The sequence below is a fragment of the Geospiza fortis genome, unplaced genomic scaffold, assembly GCF_000277835.1.
Source record: "Geospiza fortis unplaced genomic scaffold, GeoFor_1.0 scaffold75, whole genome shotgun sequence".
Lineage (NCBI taxonomy): Eukaryota > Metazoa > Chordata > Aves > Passeriformes > Thraupidae > Geospiza > Geospiza fortis.
Genome location: NW_005054360.1, coordinates 1,865,986 through 1,891,669, shown reverse-complemented (window position 1 = coordinate 1,891,669; position 25,684 = coordinate 1,865,986). Strand labels below are relative to the sequence as shown.

Sequence of the window (25,684 nt, the reverse complement as noted above, 5' to 3'; positions counted from 1 at the left end):
ACTGCAGTCAGATTACTTCAATATTTGGCTTTGTGTCTAAAAATATTTAATCCTGACCTTTCCTACAGAGATTGTTTTCTGATCTTTTGGTATTAAGACACAAACATTGTTAATATTAGCACCGAGAGATACTTGCTGGATGTTCTCAGCTATGATTTATGGTTAAAACTCTGTAGGATGATTAATTTTTGACACTCTGTTTAATTTGAAGGCTAAAAGAAAAAAAGGTATTCAAACCATGTCTGATGTCTACAATGGCTTCTTCAAATAGATTTATGTATTATATATAATTATGCAAAATATACATCCATCCATTTAGCTTGAAAATGTATACAAAGTGAAAGTACAAATTTAAAATTAGGTTAGACAAATAAAATTATATGCTGCAAATAGCCAATCTTCCTTTGAGACATTTTTATTATACTGATTTAATGCAAAGAAAACAATTATCTGAAATCACGTTTTGCATTATAAGCCATGTAGCTTCAGAATTTTAAACCAAAGTTCAGTGTTGGTAAATGCATTTTAGCTTTTCTTTCTTCTGGAAAAATAGTTTGAGTCTAAAATCTTGCAGTAAAATATGCCTCTTGGGTCCAAATTAGTTGAGAAGGGCATGATAAGAAAACCCAAGATGTGAGCCAAATAGCCATGGGATTAAAAGTTAGACTGCTGCTCTATTGTTCACCAAGCCACAATTTTGTAGTATAACCAAACATAAATTACTGATCTTGTTGTTAGGACATAGTTTGTGCATTTTACAGGCTTGAATTGCTGATGACCTGTTATAAATTATATTATGATTAACTTGCTTCACGTTTAACAAGCTCCTTCCAGTGTATGTGTAAACATAATAAAAGGTTCAGATTGCTTGCACTGTAGGGGCACTTTGCTTTCTTATCCCAGTCCTAAACAGCGCGGCTACTGTGGGTTTTTGGAAGCAGTGTGGATTTCACCACCTCATTCGAAACTGTTTTTTATAGACAGTGTCAAAGTTTGATCCAGTCATTTTTACAAGCAGTTCTTTGTCTGCATGCAAAGGACCATTCACTTAAATGAAGTGCTGGGATTTGCCCCCTTTGCTATAAATCAGAATGTGATCTGGCTGCACCCTTGCCAAAAATGATTACTTGTGTTAAACTGAGCCAAAAGGCCTGGCTTAAATCTGGTCCACTGAGGGCCAGAAACAGAAGCACAGTGATTGATGGTGTTTTCCTTCATGCTGGCTTCTGTTTAAACATGCTGGAAAGCAGTAACCTTGAACAAGATAGATTCTGGGATGTCACTGATGCACTGGGTAAAACAATGCTTTGCTAATGGTCTTTGTGTTGATTCAATCTCCCACCCAGCTGGCTGAGGAGCTACAGAGCAAACCACTGAGCAGTGAGATCAGAGAGCTGTTGAAACTCCTTGCAAAACCCAATCTCAAGGTGAGGATGAGTTGCACCTGCAAAGTGCATTCTGCATTGGTGTGTGCATCGGCTTCCTTGGGCTGTGTGTGAGTTTGTCTGCTTTAACAAGTACTGTTTAAGAATGTATGCAGTGTTAATCAGAAATACCTGTGATGAAGAAACACATTAAATGTTGTCTGTAAATTATTATGCTGTTACTTGTACTTATAAAAGGAATCACTTATTTGCAAAGGGTATTTTAAAATGTAGATTATTTCTTTTACTATCGTCTAATGCATGTGCTTCATAAGTTTGTTACAACTGTGCTTTTAGTAAAAGGTTGTCTGTCATATCATTGATTGAACTGCATCATGCATAAAGAGTGCAGCCTGGTACTCAGGACAAAATTCATGATGGATAATCTTTTTAAAAACATCTAATTTTGAAAACTTTCTGTAAAACTCCTGGGGTTCTCTGTGGTGTTTTTGAGGAACTCAATACCTTTTACCTGACAGTAGACTGTAGAACCACTGGATCACTGAGGTTGGGTGGAGGTTGTCTGGTTCAATGTGCTGCTCTAAGCAGGGTCAACATTGAGTTTACAGTAGGTTGCTGAGGGCTTTTCCCATCAAGTCTTGGAAATAAAGGTCTGGGAACAAACATTCTATAAATCTTCCATGTGGCCTCTTCCAATTCCTAATTACCCTTCTAGTGAAAACTGTTTCCTTCTATCCAGTCAGAACCTCCCCTATGTATCGTTGTTGATGTACAGGATTGTATTTTTTTCCATTGTTAAGAGAAAGAACACCTTAGTGCTTTAGATGCATATTGAAATGGTAATTAAATGTAGCAGTTGATAAGTTGAAATTAAAACTGCAGAGTGGAAAGGAACTCTTTTAAAGACAGTTGCTCTTTTATCTTAAGTGTAAATAGTGATCTCAAAACCTGAGAAACTATGGTATCTTCAAAGTGCTACAAAATTGTAAAGATCAGTTACACCTGTTTTAGATGATTTTTGCACTGATGCTTTTTCCACAGTTTGTAAAATGACAAGCTGTCTTTTCTTTGAAGAGGTAAGTAATGCCAATGGCATATTAGAAGAGGAATTGTTGGTGCATGAAATTACAGAGAGCCTAAGCTTCACTGTAGGTATTTTCTTAATGATTCTCTATGTGTGCTTCATACTTCTGAAGCTTTGGTGGGCTGAGCCTGAAGACAGCTCCTTTGCCACAACTGCATCTCTCCCTCTGCTTTTCTTGCTTTCTCTCACTTATTCCCTCACACGCTCACTCTCTCTGTCTGTTCCTTGGTAGCAGTGAAAGGCAATGTGATAATCTTGGTGGGATTTCAGGGAAACAAGTGCCTCCCTTCAGAGTGGTTAATGTGATTGAACAACTGCAGTAACTTAGCAAATGTCTTTCTTGGCTGCAGGGGGAGATCCCAGCTGCAGGGTACCAAGCCCTTTGCATGGCCAGACTGCCTAATCCTGCACAAGGCACGCCCTGCAGGGGCCTTGCAGGTGTTTGTGTTGCACCTTGCAGGTGTTTGTGTGATGTAGGGGTAAGAACTGATGGTATGCGAGGTATTTTGCTTGTCCATTGTCTTCTCCCCCTGCCATGTCATGGCAAATATGGCTCAGAGTGATGGTAAATTACTACTGCTTCCTCCTCCTTCACGTTGACCAGGTGACTGTGCTGCATTCAGTCAGAGGCTGTAGTGGAGATTCTTCTCTTGATCTCCCTTGCTCTCTCTTGGACAGAAAAGGAAAGGAAGGACATTTCTGGGGCTCAGTACTTCCAGTTTCTCCCCAGAGATGTCCTAGTCCCTAGTCCCTAGTTGTATCTGAGCCTATACCATATCTTGCATAAGCTTTTCTAGCCCTCTGCTATTAGTTTTATGGCTAGAGAGGGTTTCTTGGTTTTGTTCTAGATTCCTGGGACAAAATGATGGCTAGAACAGCTCTTTTTTACACACTTGAAATTACTTGGGATAATTGATCTATCTTTTCCAATGATGTTCCATAGACTTTATGTAAAAACATATATGGCTTAATTTGGGATTGACTTAATGTGGCTGTACATTATTTTGGAGGGGAAACTTTCCTCTCCTGACCAGATTTATAACTGCAATGTTAGCTGGAGCCAGGAGACCTTCCACTTTCCTAAAGCTCTGCTCTAATGTTTATGGCATGGTGAAGGATGCTTAGGATTAGTTTACTGCCCTACATCACTGCCTCCACAAGTCTGATCCTGTAAGGGAACAGGTCTAGCGAGGTGTTCATAACTTTGCAGGTTTGGTTAATTGGCCAAGAAAGGCTGGGAGAGGTTTCTAATCATGTCTGATTTGATAAATATTTCTATTATTTTGATTATGTATTACAAAATTCTTTTGTTGAATATATTTCTAAGTGTTTGCATCTGATGAGTAAAACTTCGACAAGTTTGTGGCACTTGTCATTTTCATCCACAGAGAAGTTTTCTAAAGAAGAAAGTAGTTTCTCTGAGGCAGTTATATTTATCAGACCTGAGATTTTCAAAATGTCCTAGAAGTAATTCCAAGGTTCTGTCAGGTGCATTTTCTTCTGGAAAGAAAAATAAATTGGGCATTTCTAGTCAGTTAAAAACTGCATGAAGTATCCAGTTACAGAGTGGGATTTTTTTCCCTCTCTCAAATGTGGCATCACTTACTGTAATTAAATGAACTAATAATGATTGTGGTTTATCTTTTCTGATTAAAACAGAACTCTGGAAGTAGAACAGAGCACGTAGCTCTGGGAAATCAAGTGGATTTGTTTAACTGTGTGTTAGACATTTCATTTGCGTTCTGGATTTAAAATATAATTGTGTAGCCCTGTGGACACAGGCCAGCCACACTTATTATTTTTCATTTCCAACACTGAATAAGGACTTAGGTTTGCATTCTTTAATCTTGCTTTACCTTGTTAAAGATATCAAGAAACAGAATAGTATTTCCATACCCTGGAACCTAAATCCAGTTGAATACTCTATGTTATTTTTAAGCAGACCAGAAATTAGCTCTTTGAAATAGAAGTATAGAATAACCTGAGTTGAAATGGACCCACAAGGATCATCAGAGTTCAGCTCCTGGCCCTGCACAAAGAATCACACCATGAGCCTGAGAGGATTGACCAAATACAACCATCACTCTTTATGTTGTGACCACTTCCATGGGGAGTCTGTTCCAGTGCCCAATCACCCTCTGGTATACAATCTAAATATTCGCTGCCACACCTTCAGGCCATTCCCTCAGATCCTGTCAGTGGTCACCACAGAGATGCGATCAGTGTCTGTCCCTCCCCTTCCCCTCATGGGGAGCTGTTGACTTCACTGAGGTCTCCCCTCAGTCTCCTCCAGGCTGAAACGACATAGTGACCTCATCCGCTCCTCATGTGGCTTCACCTCCAGACCTTTCACCAGACAGAAACTGCACTTTCAGAAATCTAAAATACATTTGCAGAGAGCTGGGCAGGCAGACTCAAGGCTGATCTGTTGGTGTTTCAAATCACCAAATACTTCCTTACTTAGGTCCAGACACTATTCCGACCGGAGCTACACAGCACTGGCTGCAGGCTGGCCTGGCCATGAATATATATACCTAAATATATATGCCTATAAGTTTTCTATCTTTAAGGTATACATTTCACTGCAACTTAATAAAAACGACCAAACAAAGTGCCTATGCATCTCACACACAAACACAACAATGTAAATTTCAATACATTTATAGTTCTGGTTATTTACCATCATTTTAACTTTGACATGTTTAAGTCTTAAGCTGTTCTTAAACATGAAGACTAGAATGTATAGTTGAGATACACATCAAGAAATGGTATTTCTGATTTAAGAGTGGACGCTCCTGTGAGTGCTTTTGTACAAAATATGGATAGCACAAAGAAATAAGTGTTCTCAGCTTTAGTGATTTATAATTTTCCAGAATTTACGGAACTTATGTGATAGCAAAAAAGAATGTCTTTAAAGTGGAGAGTTGTACAGAATTCTGAGAATAATGACAAAAAATTTTAAAATTATGATGTATCAGGTAGGCACCAGTGCAATTGAGAGAAGTGTCTTTATAAAAATTCGGGGGTTTTATGGATCTGGAAGTATTGCTGTTAAGAGCACTGAGCTTTTTTCTTTTTAATTCTCTATAGACAAAATATTTTTCATTGTCATGCAATTGTGTAAATTGGAACATTTAATTGGAAGACTGAGATTCAAGATGCTAACACAAGATACACCTAAAAAGGAATTTAATTTTGGCTATTTAATGAACATGTCAAAGCAAGTTAGTGAAATGAATGGTCTTATCTGTTAGTAGGGATGGAAATAGGAAGAAGTGAAGTGGTCACTAGAGTAACTCTGTCAGTAACAGGGCAGAAGTCTGGTGAGGAACACTGTAAGAAAGGAGATGTACAAATGGCAGATGATCAAGTTAAGAATGAAAGACTTTAAAGCTTCCAAATTCTTTTCCACATTTAATTAAAAACTGTCTTGATTAACTAGGTTTCAGTCCCTTTTCTAACAAGATGGAAAAAGCTGTGTTCTTTTTGGGATGGTGCCATAACAGAAGAGCATAATTGTTATTTATTTTTAAAATTATTAGAAAAACTGAAACAAATAACTATAGGAATTAACATTTTAGGCACTTACTTTATTGCTGTGGCTGTAAACAAAAAAGAGTGTTAAAGAATGAACCGTCTCTTTGTCCATTGAACAATATTATCCCAATTACACTAACTTTGAGACAGGCTTGGGACATATTCAGATCTAAATAACATTTAATTTTGTCTTTAGAACAGCAATTATATTTGTGATCATTGCATATCAAAATAAGCAATTTACCATTGAAGTTAATCTCTAGTAGGGTAAAGTAAGTGTGTTTTTAATTATATAAAATATGTCCATTGTGGTCATCGGTGTAATGGGCAGAACAATAATTATTTCAAAAGTTAATGCCACTGTGCTAAAACTACTCTGAAGAATGTTTATGCCTTTATGACCTGGAGGAAACAAAGCTGCTCCAATGGTGGTTCTGCCTATTTCAGTGGAGTTTAAATTCTGTTTATGTGTGCTGGAAGGTTTGCCAGCTGCTAGTCTGAAACATAAACCAGGTACCTAAACAAGGGCACCCGGCAGGACTGTGAATGAGTTCAGTCTCTCATGGTACACAGGAATGTAAAGTATTTGGGTCACTTTAGGGCACTGTACCTGTAGCTGAGGGGAGCAAGAGGTGGACATGCAGTATTTTTCTCATCTTCTCCTTTATTACCATAGAATGAACAGAATTTTGGAAGTTAACTTTAAGATTACTTGCAGAGTGAAGGGAAAACTGTGCTTGTATGACTGGGAATGTTACTGTTCATGCAAAATATAGATTCTTTATTTTAAGTTGGGGGTGGGGGGTTTAATTGCTTTCAAATGGCAAAGATGCATACACCAGCAAATTGCAAGTAGGACTTAAGCTTGCTGTTTTATTTGCAATTCATTTGTGGTACACTTGACTTTCAGTTTCACAAAATAAGTTACATTTGTAAATATTTTAATCTAATTTCACCTTTTTGGCTTTCCTTCAGAACAGAACCATACATTAAACAAAACTAAAACTTCAGATAATGAAGCCCAGGACACTTTGTTCTTCATTTTCAAATCAAATTCCTGTATTTGATAAGGTTTCTTTTAAAAAAGAAATAGTGCTTCTTTGAACATGAAGCATACCTTTAACGTTGTCCTGTCCTGATTGGGTTCTCTTGCATTTACTGGGAAGTTTGTAAATTCTACCCTTTATTTCATAAACAACTGCTAATACCATCATCCTTGCCATCTGAGGCTTACTAGGCTTGCATAGTGGCCCTAATAGACTGTTCAGATCAAAGTGTGGCTTGTTCTGTTAAAAAAGCAAACATTTTAAGTCTTTATCAGCAGAGCCTTCTAAAGTTGCTTTACAGTCACTGGTGAGACTCAGCAATGTAAATTAATGTACAGGAGACTGTGGGCTTTTTTCTACAAGAACTTCAACATACAAAGCACAGAGAGAAATTATTGAGCTATAATAATATAAAACAAAGTCCATTTTTGCTTTGAAAAGTTCATGAAGCATGTAATTAAAAAAAATAAAGTTAATCTAAACTTTGTCTTCTTTCCAACATTTCCTTTGTAATTAGACCTGCTGAAGATTTTCCGTCAGGGCTTTTTCACTGAGCTATGTGTTTTCTGCAAAGTTAACATTTTCCACTGGAAACTGTTGGAATTTGCCTACAAGTGTTCAGGTTTTATATCTGAAGAACTCAAATACAAATTTCAGGTCCGCTGAGATTTGAGATTTGAGCAGCATTTGGGCTGCTACTGTGTCCTAGGCACTTGGGGACCTTTTGGCCCTGTCACCTTAGAGACCTGTATTTTTCAGATTCACCAATGTTTTCTGCTTTGGCACAGGTCCTGGGAGACTGTTCTCCTCTTCATGAAATATTTATGATTACAAATGGTAACACAAACTACAGTATCTACAGTATCTATACTAAACCACAGTTTAGAAAGTGTAATTTCCTATAATCTTTATTTACTCATCAATGATCTGCAAAATGTATTGGTAGGACTGGTTGTAGGAATTGTGCTCATATATGAAGAGATTTTAATGTACAAACAGTTTAGATTCATTAGTATGGTGAGCTGAAGTACAATGAACTTCATATGTCAACTGAAAAGTTACCTATGTAATCCTTACTTGCAAAATCAGATGCCATTAGTTTTTAAACCTACAAGAATGTGCTTGATTTTTGATGTTATGCTGAAGTATCAGCAGGGAGATAGAAATACTTATTTTTCTCCCAAGTAATAGATGCAAGTGACTGCAACAATTGGCAAGGACCACAGCATTGAGGGTTTGATGTCATTGGTTGATGGAGAGGTATCCCATAGATATTCTGAGCATACCAGCCACGAAGTTGGGGCAGAGGGGACAGTGCTGGGAGACTTTCCTCGGCAAATGACTGAAATCCTTCTGCCCAGTGTTTTGTGTCTTTGAATTATTTGCCACTTTGGGCAACTATCCATCACATATTTTGGCAACCAGCTGGAGGAAAAATATATTTTATTTGTAATTCTTTTCAGCTTTAAACTTTGACTTCCGATTTCCATTTATGCTTACACCTATAATTAAAGAAAAAATTATAAAGAAAATTCTTCTGGATAAGGAGAGCTGGAAAAATTTGTTGCTGTCTTTATTTTTGGAACTTTACTTGCATGGAGTAAGTAAAAAAAAAATATATATAATGGAGAAGTATTCCTTTTAAAAACAGCAAGAAAAGCCTTGCTCTTCCACAGAGAAAATCAGAAACCAGTTGTGACACACTCTAACTGTTGTAGGAACTGACATGCAACAATACACACCATATTAGAAGCATTGAGACAAAATGATAGAAGGGAGGTGAATGAATATACTGCACGAATATATTTAACAACCATCATGTTACTCTGGAAATGCTCTCAGGTCCATCTGGTGATAGCTCGGCTCATGTCCAGTGCAGAGCTTGTCTGTCCATCTTAGATGTATGGATATGAGAATGTTCACTAGCAGCCAACATATAATAAACAAAGTGATAGATAACATAAACAAAAGTGAAGCCAGGCAGGTTGGCAGCAGAAAATATAAAATCTGAAAATTAAATCAAAGAAATTCTTTGGTTAGATATACAAACTTTCCGACATGAGGGAACCAACTCTCACCCACCTAAGAATGTAGAATTGCATGCATGTAACTACAGCGTTCAGATACAGAACATAGCAGTTGGAAACATTGCTAAAGCTGGTAATTTAGGAGGAGGAAAAAGTCACGACAGACAAAATCACATCCCTTTCAAGTAGTAATTCCATTCATCTACTGAAAATGAACTAGTGAAATGGAGAAACTACACAATATAAAGCAAGTAGTCCCCTTTTTTAGATGTCATCTTTTTATGCTGCTTTTTCCTTCTATGGTGTTTTTCTTTGGCATTTGTTGGACGATATTGTGTTTGGACTCTCCGTTCAAGTCTCCTCTTTTCTACTTAATTTTTATTTAGGTTTCCGCATAGTAGGAGTGCTCTATAGCTGAATTTAAGACCTCCTTATCATAGATCAATACATGTTGTTATTTTCTGGAGGAATTAGGTATATTCAGATTCTTTTAACCTTTTGGATCAATATACTTTTTTCTTTTGAGGACTTCAGACATGATGCCAATGTCAAATAAAGGCTGAGTCATTCCTAGAGTCATTGCCTTTTTTAGAAAAGGCAACTGCATCCTCAGCTTTTACTTTCTTTATGTTTTCATATGATTTCTTTGTGGTGCCTTTGGATGGTTTTAAACAAAGAAAAGGTACATGCTACCACTGTAGACACTTAATATTCTTGGGAAGCTGCCACTTTTTCTAAAAAGGAATCGATTAAGAATTGCCAAGATATTGAAACAGTGCTGCTGTCTCGGCATTTTCCACTCTGACAACCATCTATTTGTACTCTTGGAAGTTACTTAAACAGGGCTTAGAGTTTCAAGGACACTTTAGCTACATGAATCATGTTGCGAATGTAAAACAGACTGTTCAAATTCTTTACTATTGATTTAAAATCAGAGCTTTTTTCTCTGTTAGCCACAACTGAGGGAAAACATAGGGCTGTCATCTGGAAGGGTATTAACACCTTTACCAGATGACACGGATGGATGGAGTGCGTGTTTCTGTGAACACTGAGAACAGTTTGATTTGGGAAGCATCTCCAGGGGCTGTGAACACTGAGCCAGAGGAAGCGGGGGTCTGAAGATGCAGAAAGTTCATTTTTCTGTTGGCTGTTGCTGTCTCGCTACCAGCTGCAGGTAAACCCATCAGTTCAGACTGGTGAATCTGAAATCAAGAAATAGCATTTTCAGGCAAGGAAATTACCCTTTTGTGAGAGGCAGTTCACATAGTCGTGAATAAAGTCCACCATAGGAAAGAGGAAAAAGTAATATATACTGAATATCGATCCAGCTGAGATGTTGCTGTGCTAAGATCATTAGTCTATGGTAGATATTAAGAACTCAAAACCACACATATACACGGTATGTGTTATTATTTTGAACCACTGCTGTGACCCAGCTGCATCAAAGATTGGAAGAGAAAGGGATTTAATTGCCAGCTGGACAAGCTTAAAGTAGAGGGCAATTTTAGTTTAAGTACAGATGCAAGCATGCAAATACACTTGCAAGCATGGAATGTTATTTTCTGTTTTGTACATATCTGCTGTCTTCTCACACAATGTATAATTTCTGTCTATTTCTATAAAGGATATATAGGAAAATATATCATTTGCAGGATGGAAGGAAGTAAATTAGCCCAGATTTTTTATCTCTTACTTAGTACACCCATTGGTTTCCTGATTATGAACATAAAATTATGCTTTAGTTAAAGGACCATATTTAATTTTTCTTACTGTCCCTGTCAAAGGTTTTTGCTTATGTTGATTGAATAGTGTGAGTGATCCTTAGTGGCAAAAGCAAATTGATTTAACTAGAAGTTAATTGATTTCTTTAACATTATGTACTCTATATATTTAACTTGGGAATTTTGTACAGAACAGAAAATCACAGATTTCTCTTGGAAAGTGATTGGGTTAGTGCAGCATCGGAGAGAATAATACTACTTCTCTATTTGCTATGTGATTACTGTAGCTTGTAAAAAATATTTTTTCTCTTACTCTTGCCGTCCTCTGGCTACTTCAGCAGCACAACTGAGTTTCTCCTGCCTGTAGTTTTACTGCTTGCTTCTGCTTCTGGATTATACTTCATGCTTTAGCCGAGATGGAATGTTCAGCTAATGTGATTGGTCTTATCTGCTGATTGAGATGCCTGTCCTCACCTGCCTTTTTGTTCCTTATTAACCCTTATCTCGTATTGGGGTTAGAGTTGCACATAGTCCCTTAGCAGGCAGAGTTGGTGGTGATGAGTTTGTCATGTGCTGTTGATTTCTGATGGCTGCTTTACCACACGGTGGCTAGAGTCTGTATGCCATCACCAGAGTGCTTCAGCTTTCTCCAGGTTTATTGTACTGTTTTGTAAATTCTTGCATCTTTGGCTTTTATGACTTCTGTGCTTCTCTTTCCATTCTGATGCTCTTCATGGTCTTTCCTTCGGTGGTTCAGTCTTCTCCCAGCTCTTTTCAGCTTTTCTTCTTTGGTACCTGTTGCTGGATGACATTACTCACATTATTCTAATTTTATGCAAGTTACTAATTAAATAATCTTGCCAATCTTATATAATTTTCTCCACCAACATTTTCATCCTTTTTTGTTTCTTCTGTAACCTTATCTCAAAGGAAAGCTTAATATGGCTAGAGCTCTCTGGAGAATGAGCTCTGCCAGGTGAGTTCAGGGGCACATTGCTGTGGTTGCTGATAAAGTTACTTTTCTCCTCAAGTGAAACTTTCCTGTGCCAGCCTCAGTGGCAGTTACTGGCACCATGGCAAAGCAAAGAGGTGGGAAAATGTCTGTGTCTCACCTGATGGAGTTGAAGCTGAACTGCCAGAGAAGGTGGCTGCTGCTAATGATCCAAGCTGTGCACTGGGACAGCACAGTCATGGGCCATTTTGTTCCGTTTTGCTGACTGTGCTGCCAGGGCAGTAATGTGCTCCGCAGGCGGGGTCAGCAGCCGCTGCGTTGGCAGTGCCACACTCTTGTTGCAGCTGTTGGCTCTCCTAAAGGTTGGTTTGAGTCGCTACAAAGTTTCTGTTGATGACTATTCACTATTTAAATTTCTAATAATGATTTTTTCCAACTACTACTAAGAAAGAGGCTGCTTCTGTTTCTTCATCCATTCTGTTCACTTCTTTAACTCGCCGTATTCTAAAATGCTTTTCTAGACTACTGAACAGAAAGCATCTATGAAAAATAAAGCTTAGATGGAGATTTTATTTTAATAATGAAGATTAAAAAACATAAGGAGCTGTGTTCATGAATCATGAGCTACTGGTATATTTTTACTCCTACAGATCTCAAAACATAAAGAGAAGCAAAAAATAATATGAAATTTGTCATTGTTTTATAAGAGCAAAAATGTAATTAGTCTAGTTAAGTGATACACATTTTTCAAAGCGTAGAACTGTTTTCATTAATAACATTCTAAATTTAAATAAACATTTAGAGTTTCAGAACTGTTTAAGAAAAAGAACTTACAACGTTTCCAGTGTCAGGTTTTCTTCATGTAAGTTGATAGTGTAAAATTTCAATTTATAAACTGTGAAATGATCAGTGATAGTTTTAATATGAAAAATATAGCACTAGTTATTAGACATTTCAGAGATCCGATGAAAGTATTCATTTCCAACTAGATCATGTCTAAGAATTTAGCTGAACATCAATATTTATATTTAGGTAGTGCAGGAGTTTGAATCATACCTTCTTTCAAGTTCTAAATATGGACCATGTTTACATTAGTGAATCATAAGCATAGAACTTTGAGCTGAAATAAAATCTTTTTCTCCAGAGGTGCTTAAATATACATGACCCAAATCTCAGATTCTAGGTTCATAGTTCTGAAGAGTTGTGTATTTGAAAACAAAAGAAAAGCATTTTAAAAACTCCAAATTTGTATGCCCTTCTTGCAGTTCCCTGTGAGAGTTAAAAAATTAGTATCATGGAAATGAATCAGTTCTTCACTTCTTATATATAAAAAGAGAACATTGCTATCTTTACATTGTGCATTTGCTGCACAATTATTCTGGGCAAATCTTGTTCATCTTATGATCCAAGTTTTGTTTCTTGGCACTTGCAATTTGTTTATTTTTAAGTAAATCCCCAATCTTCTCTATACACATCTAGTCTGATACATCATTTTTATATGCTATATTAATTGAATAGTACAAAGATTCTGCTGAAGATCTGTGCATACAGCAGCTTATTCTTGTGTTCAAAACAGACAGAAGTGCTCTTGAGGACAGACTGATCACCTATAGTTGGACACATTAAGTGAAATCAAAATGGCTTTTTAAGTTTTCTTTGCAAATTAGTTATTGCCCAAAGTCTGTGCTGATGACAATTTCAGAGCACTACAGTGGACAGAGAGTAGTGTGTTAAAAGAAGCAGCAATAGAAGACAAGGAAAGAAATCTTAGCATGTTCAGTGTACATCATAAACAAGTTTGTGATTACAGAAGCTCTTTTGAAAGCTTGACTGAGAAAAGACACATTGTTTCTGCTCTCATTCCTGATGCATCGTTGTTCTGTATGCAGTGTCCAGAATCCTGATCTGGCAGTCAGAGCAGGGAAGGGTCTCAATAACATTAGTGGCATAATTCAGTGTAGAAGTGGACAGAATTGATTTTGCAAGTTTCATTGTCAAGGGTAGGTTCTTTTGAACATGTTTTAAGTGTCTGCCTTTTACTCTGGAAATGGTACTTTATATTATTTTCATCTGTTTTCTCTATCTGCCTGATTGTTTTTAAACTGGAGTATAGAACCTCATTAAATTGAACCAGTCCATGAATGTGCCCTAGCTTTATGTGGAAAATGTAATTGCAGAAGACTAGTTTAAGAAGTCTTAACTTTAAGTAGCCTGAAGTAAAAGCAAACACTACTTTTGTTTTAGTGTATCTTTGATATTTCACATACATCTTAGAGGACTGCACGTGATTGCATGGCTTTTACATATGTAATGCATCACAATAAGCATTTCCAGGAGGATCCATAATTGCTAGCCTGAGGTTTTTAGCTCAGATCTAAAGTAAAACTGGTCATTCGTTGGAGGGAGATGGTAATTTCTGATTGTAAGTAGTATAAATTTATAACTGTGTATTGGGAAGAAAACCAGAAATAATTAGTGTGTTGAAGTGTTTTAATGAAATCGTACAGTGTGCATAAAGATTAGTAAAGCAATAGTAATTTATCATGAAGCAGGCATGATCTTCCTGTGTGTTTGTTTTGTCGAAGCCCTAAGTTTAAATTTACAGTTCAGAATTTGAAGATTACCATATGCTGTCTTTGCCTTCAGCTTTTGACGTGGTAGCTTGTAGCATTTTCTGGAAATTACTTTTTGTTGTTAAAAGTTTCCTCCATTCAGGAAAAGAAAAACCCTGAAACAGTACAATGGAAGTGTCATGTTTTTTAAAAACAGTTGTATTATCCTTGAGAACATAAGAGTTTCTGGTCATTTGTGTACTCAGTCAAATACTGGCCACCAATTACTAAGTAGCAAGGAAACTGGCATCAGAGAAATGTCACCATTTTCTGTCCTTTAATAAGAAAGGCTGTTAAATAGTCACGTATTGAGAGGAAACTACGTGAAAACAGAAGCAACAAAGCAGTAGGTAGGATTATATCTGTCTGTTGCAGTTACTTGTGGTACAATGTACAGTTCTCACTACAAAAGCTAAAGTATTACTTAACCGTTTTCCACCAATGTACAGGGTATAACAAATAACGAAGACTTTTTGAAGTAGAAAAGAGCATCAGGAGTTCTGTATCTAGAAAAAACTGTGTATTTTGTGTTATCACTGAGATTTTTTTTGAGCCTTAGGAGAATGAGCTTTCTCATTTCCTTTGCCTTTCGGGATTCTTATTTCCTGAAAGGAAAATTCATAAATTATTTTATTTTTAAGATGGAACCTTTTGTCAGTCTTTGTTAGGCTTTTCTTTGAAAAATATATTTTTCAAGCTATGCATGAACTGGAGAAGCAATAGAGAAGGAAAAGAAGCAAGAAAGACCGGCAACACGTGGTTGATAAGCACCTACATAAGCCAAATTGCTTCAGTAGTATGTTCCTCAATCTCAGTTATGAATTCCATAATAAATTAAAAATTCCTAAGACAATTTGAGGCTCACATGAAAGGAATCCAGTAAGGAGGCAAGTTTTCAGAGCTCCTGTAAAGAGAATGGTTGGGCAACAGCTTCATGTTATACATCTTGTGCTTGAACAGAAGTCTTGGAAAGTGCTTATTTTGTTTAATTGGTTCATAGGACTGTCTACTGTATCAAATAAATTTTTTACTTATTGCAAATATAATTATTTACTTACTTTTGGAGACTAAGGTTTTCTCCTGTTCATAGTTGTAATTTCAAGCTATGATGCAAAGCATGTGGTGTTTTTTGTGTGTATGAAGACACAGTTCTCCACTCACAATTTACTAGTTGCATACATTCTATATATAGAAGCATATTCTTTATGGAGGTGTTTCATCAGTTTGAAATGAAGTAAAATTGTATATAAGAATTATATTCGATCTACTTGCATCACAGTAGTAGATTCGGGATATGATTATCCTCTGCTTTCCCTCCCCTAAACTTTTCAGATGCCAAATAATAATGTACTGACTGTTAATGTTTCCAGGCTTTGCTGTCTGTACATGATACTGTTGCTCAGAAGAACTATGATCCTGTCTTGCCCCCCATGCCTGATGATATTGATGAAGAAGAAGATTCAGTTAAAATAATTAGGCTCGTCAAAAACCGGGAGCCCTTGGTAAGTAACCCTGTCTTTTGGTTTGGGGCTTTGTGTTTGCATGCAGGGTGGGAAGATTATGAATGTAAGTGGGGGATGTTAACTTGAAACATGGATAGACAGACATTACACATGATTATTCATAACATAAAATAATACACTTGTGACTTCCATTCACAGTCTTTATTAGTAAAGCATATGAAATGAATAATCATCATCAATGAGTGATCATCATGGTGTTTAAGCATTATATACGTGGGCCAGTCTGAGCATTTAGATCAAATATATATATTTGTCTTTTATCTTGAATTCAAATCATGAACTTGGTTTAAAATGTGAGACAGAGAATGAATCCCCAAAGCAATCTTGACCTGTGTTGTGAACTGTGCCTGTTAGCATTCATGTAAAAAAACATGACCTTTCAATACACTGAAAAGAAAGCATGAAAACATATTTTAAAATACTTGAATTGGAATCTGGGCAAGTTTATAATGTCTGTTGTTTTACTTTGCATTATGAATACTAGAAAGTTAATATCTTCATGGGGATATCTGGAAAAATGAAAGGACTAAACCTAGGTTGTATTACAAGAATATTAAAATGCTTTACTGATTTGATTCTTTTTATTTGCTGTAGAGTGGGAGTCATCTTGTATAAAATTTAACTATGTTCTTTTTATCCTGCAAACCAGTAAGAGGTTTGCTTTATGTTATACTGAATATTTGCTTTAATGGACAGCAATCCTGGAGAAATACCTGCAAACTTACTTTGAGAAGGTCGTCATTCTGTACTTGAGATGACAGTGGGAGAGTGCTGCTTCTGTTAGACATACAGGGGTAGTTTGTCCACAGTAGATATCTTACTATCACTCTAATTATTGATGGATTTCTGGCATCAATAAACAAGAAATGAGTTTTCTTATTGACTGACTGTAGGTGCCCATGGGCATAATTAGAAGTTTGGCCATATGGAAAGTTCTTACTTTGTTTTAACATCTTAAATATTTTTTCCTCAAATATTTGAATAACAGCTTTAAGCTTTTTGTATATTTTTATCAAAGACATTATTTGAGAAAGAAAACAAGTTTGCTATAGGATTTTGTACCAGAAAGATTATTCCTTCTGAAAGGTATGTGGAGATTTGAACATACAGTATGAAATTAAGCCTAATTGATGAGCCTATTTTTAGTGTTAATTGTAGCACCTTTTTTTTTATTTGTCAGAAAAAGCTTAATAAAATCTTAACTTACATAGTTTCATACTACAAACATGATCTTTTACTAAGATGTAGGAGTTCAATACCATAAGTTAATAGTAGCTCAAAATGGATTGTATAATAGTAACTTGTAAAACATAACTCAGATATTTTCTGAAAACTTCAGTGAAATATATACTCTGTATATTGGCCTTTTAGATTTTAAGCTCTCCTGAAGAAACCACTTGCTTAAACCAAAGGTTATCCTTGGACTGTTCCTCAAATTCCAGTCTTGCCTCCTCGTTCCGGTGGGACACTGAGCTCTTCCAGATACCTGTGTGTCTGTTTAAGCAGCTCAGCCCCACACAGGCACTCACTCATTTTCCCAGTGGGATGGGGGAGAGAATCGGAAGGATGAACATGAGGAAACTCGTGGGTTGAGACAGACAGTTCAAGAGGTAAAGCAAAAGCTGCATGTGCAAGGAAAGTGAAATAAGGAATTAATTCACCACTTCCCCTGGGCAGGCAGGTGTTCAGCCATCCCCAGGACAGCAGGGCTCCATCACTTGTAATTGTTTCTTGGAAAGACTAAAACCATCGCTCCACACATCCCCCCCTTCCTTTTTCTTCCCCCGGTTTTCTTGCTGAGCATGACAGCACATGGTGGAGGATGTCCCTCTGTTCAGATGGGGTTGGCTGTCCCAGTTATGTCCTCTCCCAGCTCCTTGTGCATCTCCAGCCTCCTCCTCACTTATGGGGTGATCAGTAGAAAAGCCTTGACAGTGTGTAAGCACTGCTCAGCAATAGTTAAATTATCCATGTATTATCAACACTGTTTTCATCACAAATCTGAACAGAGCACCATAGGATCTACCATGAAGGAATTTACCCCTATCCCAGCCAAAACCTGTACACTGTCTTAAATCCACACTTGTGGATTTAAGTTAACAACACTGTTGGTGTTAACATCTCTTGTGTTACAGAGGTAACAGAGAAGGGGTTCTAGATCTTTTACTAGACGTGACAGCAGCCGTGGAAAATATAAAACATGTGAGCAAAATAATTTCTTTCATTTAAGACAGTTTTGTTTATTTGCCAATGTGAAAACAGCCTTACGTGGAATGTGTTGTAGACCTTTTATTAGGAAGAGGCAAAGGGTAGGATCTAATTGAAGCATTCAAGTACTTTATTGTCACAAGGACAATAAAGTAAAACTCCTCAGCAGTGAAAGATGCTAAAACACAGGGCAGTGGTCACAAGGTGCAGCCCTGGGAGGTTTAGACTAAGAATTAACAGTAGTCCATTAGTTGGGAAGTCCAGCACTGGAGCTGTTAATGTTAATCCATTTATTCTCCAGTCAAAAAGTCTGACTTCCACTTGCAGCATTGTATCAGGATTCTACTTTTAGAAGCAATTGAGTTGAGATTGGAGGTACTATACAATATTTTTACTGGGATAGAGATTGTCTCGTTTCTTGACTTGAAGATACTGAGCTCTTTGAACCTTTCTTCCACTTGAGACACAGGCTCATATTCTATTTGTACCCAAGCAGTAGAGATTGTTTTCCTGCAAAGCCAGAAGCTTTACATCAGTTGCAAACCCTAGACATTCTGAATTGCATTTCCTTTGGATTACTTTCAGCAGTACTCACTGTGAAGCAATTAGGCACTCAACTTCTTTGGAATATACCTAGTGACCATTTTTGTATAAAACTGCACCATGTTTCCTCTCATGCTCCTGTTCGTGCTTTTCTCTGAGTTAAGCACCTCACCAAAGTTCTTAGCTGGGGTTAATCATATATTGATGAAGCCTGAGTTCCCAGGAGTAATCATTTCAAGAGAGAGAAACACATGGTTTGTAGGAGGGCCTTCTGTTTGCCAGATTTCATCAATTCAGAAGTCAGTGCTGAACTTTCCCCCAGTTTTTTTTTCCCCCCAGACAAGTGTTTTAAACTTTTTGTTAATCCTTCCAGAGTATTGGGTTTGGGGTTTTTTTAATGCTCTGTTAGCAAATGCCATTCCAGCAGTGTCTCCCTCTTTGGTTAGTTGTATGTTGCAGCTAGGCACTTGGAACAAGTCCAGGCAACAGGAACTCAGGCTTGACCTCCGATGGAGAAGCTTTAGGCGAGGCAAAGAGGAAAAGGAGAAAAGGAGACGGATCCAGCTAGAGGGTCTTGATCCAGAGTTTATTCCTTGGCACACAGGCCTCTGAATGTTGCGACAGCTCCAACCGAATGCCCACTGCATGGTCCCATGTCTTTTTAAGCTCAGGGAAAGGGGGAGGGGAAGGGGTAGGTGAGCCACCAACCAGGTAGGAGTGGGGGAAGGCTCAGGGGACAAATGACACCTGGATGGCCCAATTGTCCCCAGGGCTGAGAAGCATCTTTTGAACTTCACCTATCAGACGACGGTCTTGCTGACCTACTGAGATTGATGGACACCTCTCAGCAGGAGGCAGGGAGAGGGGAGGGGAGGAGGCACTGCTACACCTGGGAGGAACTGGGATAGATAAAACAGGACATTGCTTCACACTGCAACATCTCTCAAGCAAGATGAAATTGTGTTAGGGTGTTTTGTTCTAACAAAGGAATTTGGAACATCTCTGAACCTTACATAAAGAGAAGTAGAAACATCTCTTTTCAGAGACAATCCGAAATTCACCTGTCTATGACTGTTCTTTTTATCAGAGAGCTTGGAGAGTTTTTACTTATGCCTACCTCTCCAAGGCTTTTTCAGCCACAGCCCTGTTCCTAGTTAGCGTTAGTGATATCTGAGATGAGTTACCACACTACCAGGGGTTCAGCACCTGGCCTCCTACTACTGCCAGCTTCCAAATGCAATACTCCAGGTTTGTTACAGCTAGTGCTCTGAATAGGATGCTTCTTCACATTAAGATGGTTGCTTCTTTGTCACAAAAATCCATTTCACATAGATCATAATTTGAAGACTTACCTCTATGCCATGCCATGTCTATAGTCAAGAGAAAAAGAGGCAGCTCCAGGAATGACCCATGCCATCCATCTGTTTGAGATTCTTGACTTAATGAAAGGATGATTCAGTCTCCAGAGCTACAGAAGTAGCCTGAACACCTAAATTGAACTATGTACCTCATTTCCACAGCTGAACTTGGCTGAAATTAATTTTGGCAATTTAAAGGAATCATTTATGCGTTCTGTCCATGCAGATGCAACAGCTTTCATCCACCTCACACTCTTAGTCCCTGTAGTTCAGTTCACAATAGTGGATGAACCTAGCTGGTTTTTTGGTGGGATTTTGGTGGGATTTGGATGTAGGGTTAGCTTTAGTCTACATGGTCTACATATAAGTGTACATTAACTTTTAAATAGCTCCTCACTGTAAGGTAGGAAACTAATACTTGTATTTGCGCTTTCAATAGAGAATGAATTAAACTAAGGCTTACTGGAATATTTATTTGCATTTATCATCTGCATGTGCTTTTGTTTAACAGAGAGGTATGCAACAATATTAGTGATGTGTCAAATTCTCGTATTAATAATTTATTTTACAGGCTAGTTTTTCTTTCTTTAAAAAATAAAGACTTAAAGTGTTTATATTCTGGAACCAGCAGATAAATGGATGAACTAATAAAGCTCACATCTGTGAAGCCCTGAGCAATGCTTACCCATGAGTGATATTACATTAAAAATGGGAGGGAGGAGGGAAAAGCAACTAAAAAACAGTGGAAGAGCCTTGCTGAATGAGCTTTTATTATTTTTAGTGCTTTTGTATGGTATACCTTTAAGCATTTTCTCAGTCTGATCACCATATGGCTCCCAAACTCCTTATTTTTCCCTTTAGAAGTATTTGAAACTGAGCTATGCTATTACATCTGTATATGTCTCGTTTAGGGTAACTTACACTTTTGGCTCACAACACCAAAAATATTTTCCAGCTTTCGAGGTCCAGTCTAACCTTCTTCCATTTTTAAAGCCCTAAATGAGGAGCTGCACTACACATGTAACTGAAAGTACTGGAGCTGAACATCTTATAAGGAGAATTTCTTGCCAGATTATATATCCCTCATAGTTTAAGCAGGGCTGGCAGCAATACAAGAGAAGCTGCTTTTTCAGAAAATCAGCTCTTCAGGTTTTCAAAAAGAAATCCACTTGTGTTTGATGATTTAAGAGTTCTAAATTGAGAGGAAAGTGGGATTTATAGAACCTTCTTTTAAAATTGTGTACTAAAGGTAAAAATACATAAACTCAAGTACTGTTTTTCATGGACCTTCCCATGCACTTTGGGTTTGTAACAGAGGAGATACTGACAGTGAGCTGACTTGGGTTAAATAATTTTTCTGTCATTTTGAACTTGTCTTTGTCCTTTATATAAAAATTCCAATTTGCCTGTTATCTTTGTGGGGCCATCTTTCTGATCAGTTAATCTATGCCAGGAAAATTCATTTTCTGCCAGTAGTGATAATCACATAGAGCATGAAGTGACTGTTCCACTTGGACAAGAGCCTTATTGTTACTTCCAGATGCTGTCTGGGTCAATAGTGTGGTCTTTGATTGCACACAGTCTTTTTTCTAGCATCTGTCTAAAAAGCCTGGCAAAGTGAAGTTGCACTTTCCAGATATCAGCATGGGCTGGCGTAGTGGGTGATCACAGGGGAGGCCTGCCAGTCCTTGCTTGCCTTTTGAATTTGGTGGCATTTCATGGTGTTTACTTTTAGGTAAAAGGCATACAGCTTTTCTGATGAAGGCTTTTTCCTTGATTAATTAGGAGAGCCTGTTTTGTATGGACAGTGTAGTGGAAATGTCCCGTATTTAGATTTGCCTCTAGCATCTTAATGCTGTTTTTATTCTTTTTGATGGATATATTCAGAAAAGAACCCCAGCAAAATCCTTTTTACTTTAAAATAGGTAAAATATTCCAGGTATTATAAACTTCAAATTAGTAGCTGTCACTGCAAGGTCAGAACTTAATATTGGGATATAAGCTAGGGGGCTTAAGGCTGTTTAATATTTTCCTAATGGTATGCAATTCTTTTTGCACAGAAGTCTAGTAATGAGTTTTTTAAGTGAGATTAGCTGCAGCTAAATCTGTTTTTTTGAAACTCTCAGACTAATTTGAAACTGTAATGCAAACAAGTGCATGCTGATATAATTGCAAAATAAACAAAACGTAAGAATAAGGCTGGCAAATAGCAGAATTAGTTTACTTATAGATAGAATTTCATACTAATGAATTTAGAATGTAAATGCAATGCACAAACATAACACATCGGTTTTGCTTTGGAGTGCTGGCTGCTGTTGAAGTTTCAGCCAAAGTGAGTGGTGACTTTTAATTTTACTCTATTTGCAATAAATGCAACTTGCATATAAAAATATAAATTAGTCTCTCAGTTTTTGTCTTTGTGACTTGTGCTGTATTTCCATCTTAGAGGTAGAGGGAAGCAAGTTTATTTACAGTCAGTGAAATTGTTAACTGTAGGAAAATCCCAGCTCTGTTGTTTGTACAATTTCCAGCTTTATGTTCATGAAACACTTAAAAATTGAAGTAGTGATAAATATGATGTTCATGTTTAGAATAAACAGATATAGCAACGTAGCTATAAAAGCTATTAAATTATTCAAGGAACTTCCTTAAAGAGTACTTATGTACCTTACTCCAAGCACAACACTTCTCTGATGGAAGGAAATTTTAACCAGTGATGGCAGAATACACTTAGCACTCAGAGGTGAAGTAATACTGTTCATTCACTAATTGCAAATATGGAAATTTTCAGAAAGTTGACTTGCCTGACAGAGTCCTTAATATCTCTGTTGATTAACAAAGTTAGAGCTATTGCAGGTAGCTAATTAGATTAATATGGGAAAGTAACCATGTGTAGTTAAAAAAACCTGATGGACGAGGCATGCTTTTTTTTCCCCCCTGTTGTTTTTTAAAAATACTGGATCAAGTAACCTTTTTGGGGATGATTATGCAGTATGACTTACCTAGTTAAAATCCCCATTGTAGTTCTGTCTCCCAGAACAGGGCCAGCATTTCCTCCCTGGCTCCCTCCAGTTCTGCCTGAAAGGACTGGCACTGCAGCTGAGGCAGCAGCTCTGCAGCTCCGTGTCCCTTCTCACTTGGCACTGCTGCTGCCTGCTGCTTCCCCATCACCTTGTGCCTCTTTGCAGTGCACCCTCACAGTTCTTGTTGCAAAGGCATTTTTGTCATCCAGACAGCTGTTCACTGGAAATTTAACTACACTATGTCGTTTCACCTCAGTGTCCTGTGCTGTCTGTGTGTAATGTACAAAAACAGCCTTGACTAACTCAGGAAATGTTCCCTTCCTCTGCATTTCTGTCCTGTAAGTGTTTAAGGTGAGCCCCAACAGTCAGGGCACTTCTCAAATGTGTGTTTGTTTATTGATAACTGTAAAGGAAAAAGGTACACAGTGATTTCTGAGCATAAAGTGCAATAATTATGAACAATGATATACCTTCTGTACCTGTAGTATGTAGTATGGCCTATTTTAATGTAGGAACAACAATTTATAAATTTGAAGCAGTAGTTTAGTTCAATTTTAGTAGCAGCCTCAAGTAAGCTATGTTGCAGTTGCCATTAAATTGAAAAGCAAACTTTTGCCATCATTGTCCTTTTTCCTTTAAATCTTTGTACTCACAGAATGCATGAGTTTTGATTGAAAAAGAAGACACATTTTAAGAGGACAGAAATAGAGCAACATATTTTGTATATTCTTTTCATAAGCAAGTATAATTTCTGGCTTAATCACATATTAATACGTCAGTTTTTTGCAGTTTTACGTAGCAAATGTTTTTTAGTGTAGTATTATGTACTTTATAGTGTAGTATATTAAAATTATGCTGAGATAAATCAAATAACTTTTTTTTTCTTTTTTTTTTTTACCCAAGGGAGCTACTATTAAAAGGGATGAACATACTGGTGCAATTGTGGTGGCCAGGATAATGCGTGGAGGAGCTGCAGATAGAAGTGGTAAGGTGTTGCTGTTTGGCATTAGCCATTCAAAAGCTCAGAACAAGATGAGATAAAATGGCATATTTTGTAGAAATTAAATACATCACTATCACAAACAGAAGTATTTGGACTCTGAACAGTTTTCCAAAGTGATATTTCAATACTGCTGAAAGTATGCTGATTTTTTCCCCAATGCAGTTGCAGCAAGGTATCTTTGAGTTAGTGCATACAGAGGGGCTTTTATATATATATTTTTATATATATATATATATATATAATGACTTGTTTCCAGTTGATGACATCTGTTTATAAATCACAGGATATGCTGAGTTAGAAGGGACCGATGGAGGAACTTGGGGTGCTGACATTATTAGGACATCCATTTGGCATTTCAGCTGGTAGTTCTCAAAATTACAGCACATCCTTGTTTAGTTTGGGAGGATCAGTGTCTGCAAAAACTTAAGCAAGAAGTCCTGAATCATGCATTATGGTGTCTCTTTTCACGGAAGAAAATCTAGGACATCTGTGTTTCACCCTTAGATGCAGTAATGGAGTAAATCTAGAGAAAGAGATAGATAGATAGATAGATAGCCTAGCAAACATTTGTGCCACAAATTAGCATTCCCAGCCTTAGTGCTCTTTGCATTACTTGTACCTGTAGCAGTAGGAAAGTAGTAGAGTAGAAATAGAGTAGAAAAAGAATTGGCATGGATATTTTTCAGACATCTGCATGAAAGTCTGGAAAAGTTGTAGAGAAGGTGGTACTGATTTTTAGGAGGAAGACAGGGAGGTGAGTTAAACAACCACCTTATCAAATTTGTCTGAGAGGACAGTAGGTCTTATATTCACCATATATTCCTGTTTTTATCTTACAGCTTAAAGTGTATGAAAATTGGAGCTTAACATATATGAACAAGGGAGAAACAAGCTGAATGTTAATGGCAGTTTTTGTGTAATACATAGCTACAGTCTCACAACTTCTCTTTTTCTTCTGTAGGGCTTATTCATGTTGGTGATGAACTGAGGGAAGTCAATGGTATTCCTGTAGATGATAAAAAGCCTGAAGAAATAATACATATTTTGGTAAATACCAAACATTATAAAATTAATTTAAGAGAGTTAAGAAAAAGTAATGAGACTTATGTTTTCTACTGTATTTCTTAGAAAAAAGTATATTCTACTATTATGGCTTTTCTTCCAGTGCCATCATTAAAAACCTGTCATAGAGTGTTTTTCCATGCATTACATATATATGCAATTATAGATTACTTGTGAAGAATTAAAGACAGTAATATTGCCATAAGTATGTTGCAGAATGTTGCAGACTTAATTTCATAATCTACAGTTTTTAAGGGGCACCATGATCTGTTGAATTCAAACTATTTTAAATGTATTTGCTAATAACTCGTTAATAACTCATTGTCACTCCATGTGACAATTAATTAATAATACAGGTACTAGATATACTGCATAACTGGTATATGAAGATTTTATTTGACACTGATTTACAGTATATAGCTATATATATTATTCTCTCTACACTCTTGTAAACTGCACAGTCTCTAAAGCCGGGCTGATTTCTCATTATTGAAACACTATTGCAAATTGAGTAATTTTAGACTTTTTCAGAAATATTTAATATTTTTACATTAAAGAAACTGATGAGGGTCATGATAGCTCCATTGTTCATGCTGCAGG

General features: G+C 37.1%; 1 protein-coding gene across 1 annotated transcript in view; it reads left to right on the top strand.

The window, feature by feature from the left end:
- Positions 1-25,684, top strand: part of MPP7 (membrane palmitoylated protein 7) — a 141,501-nt gene that overhangs the window by 80,262 nt on the left and 35,555 nt on the right. The window contains exons 5-8 of the mRNA XM_031059324.1: positions 1,347-1,427; positions 15,735-15,866; positions 23,923-24,004; positions 24,984-25,069. Of these exons, the coding sequence (XP_030915184.1) occupies positions 1,347-1,427; positions 15,735-15,866; positions 23,923-24,004; positions 24,984-25,069 (381 nt within the window). The remainder of the gene's footprint in view (positions 1-1,346; positions 1,428-15,734; positions 15,867-23,922; positions 24,005-24,983; positions 25,070-25,684) is intronic.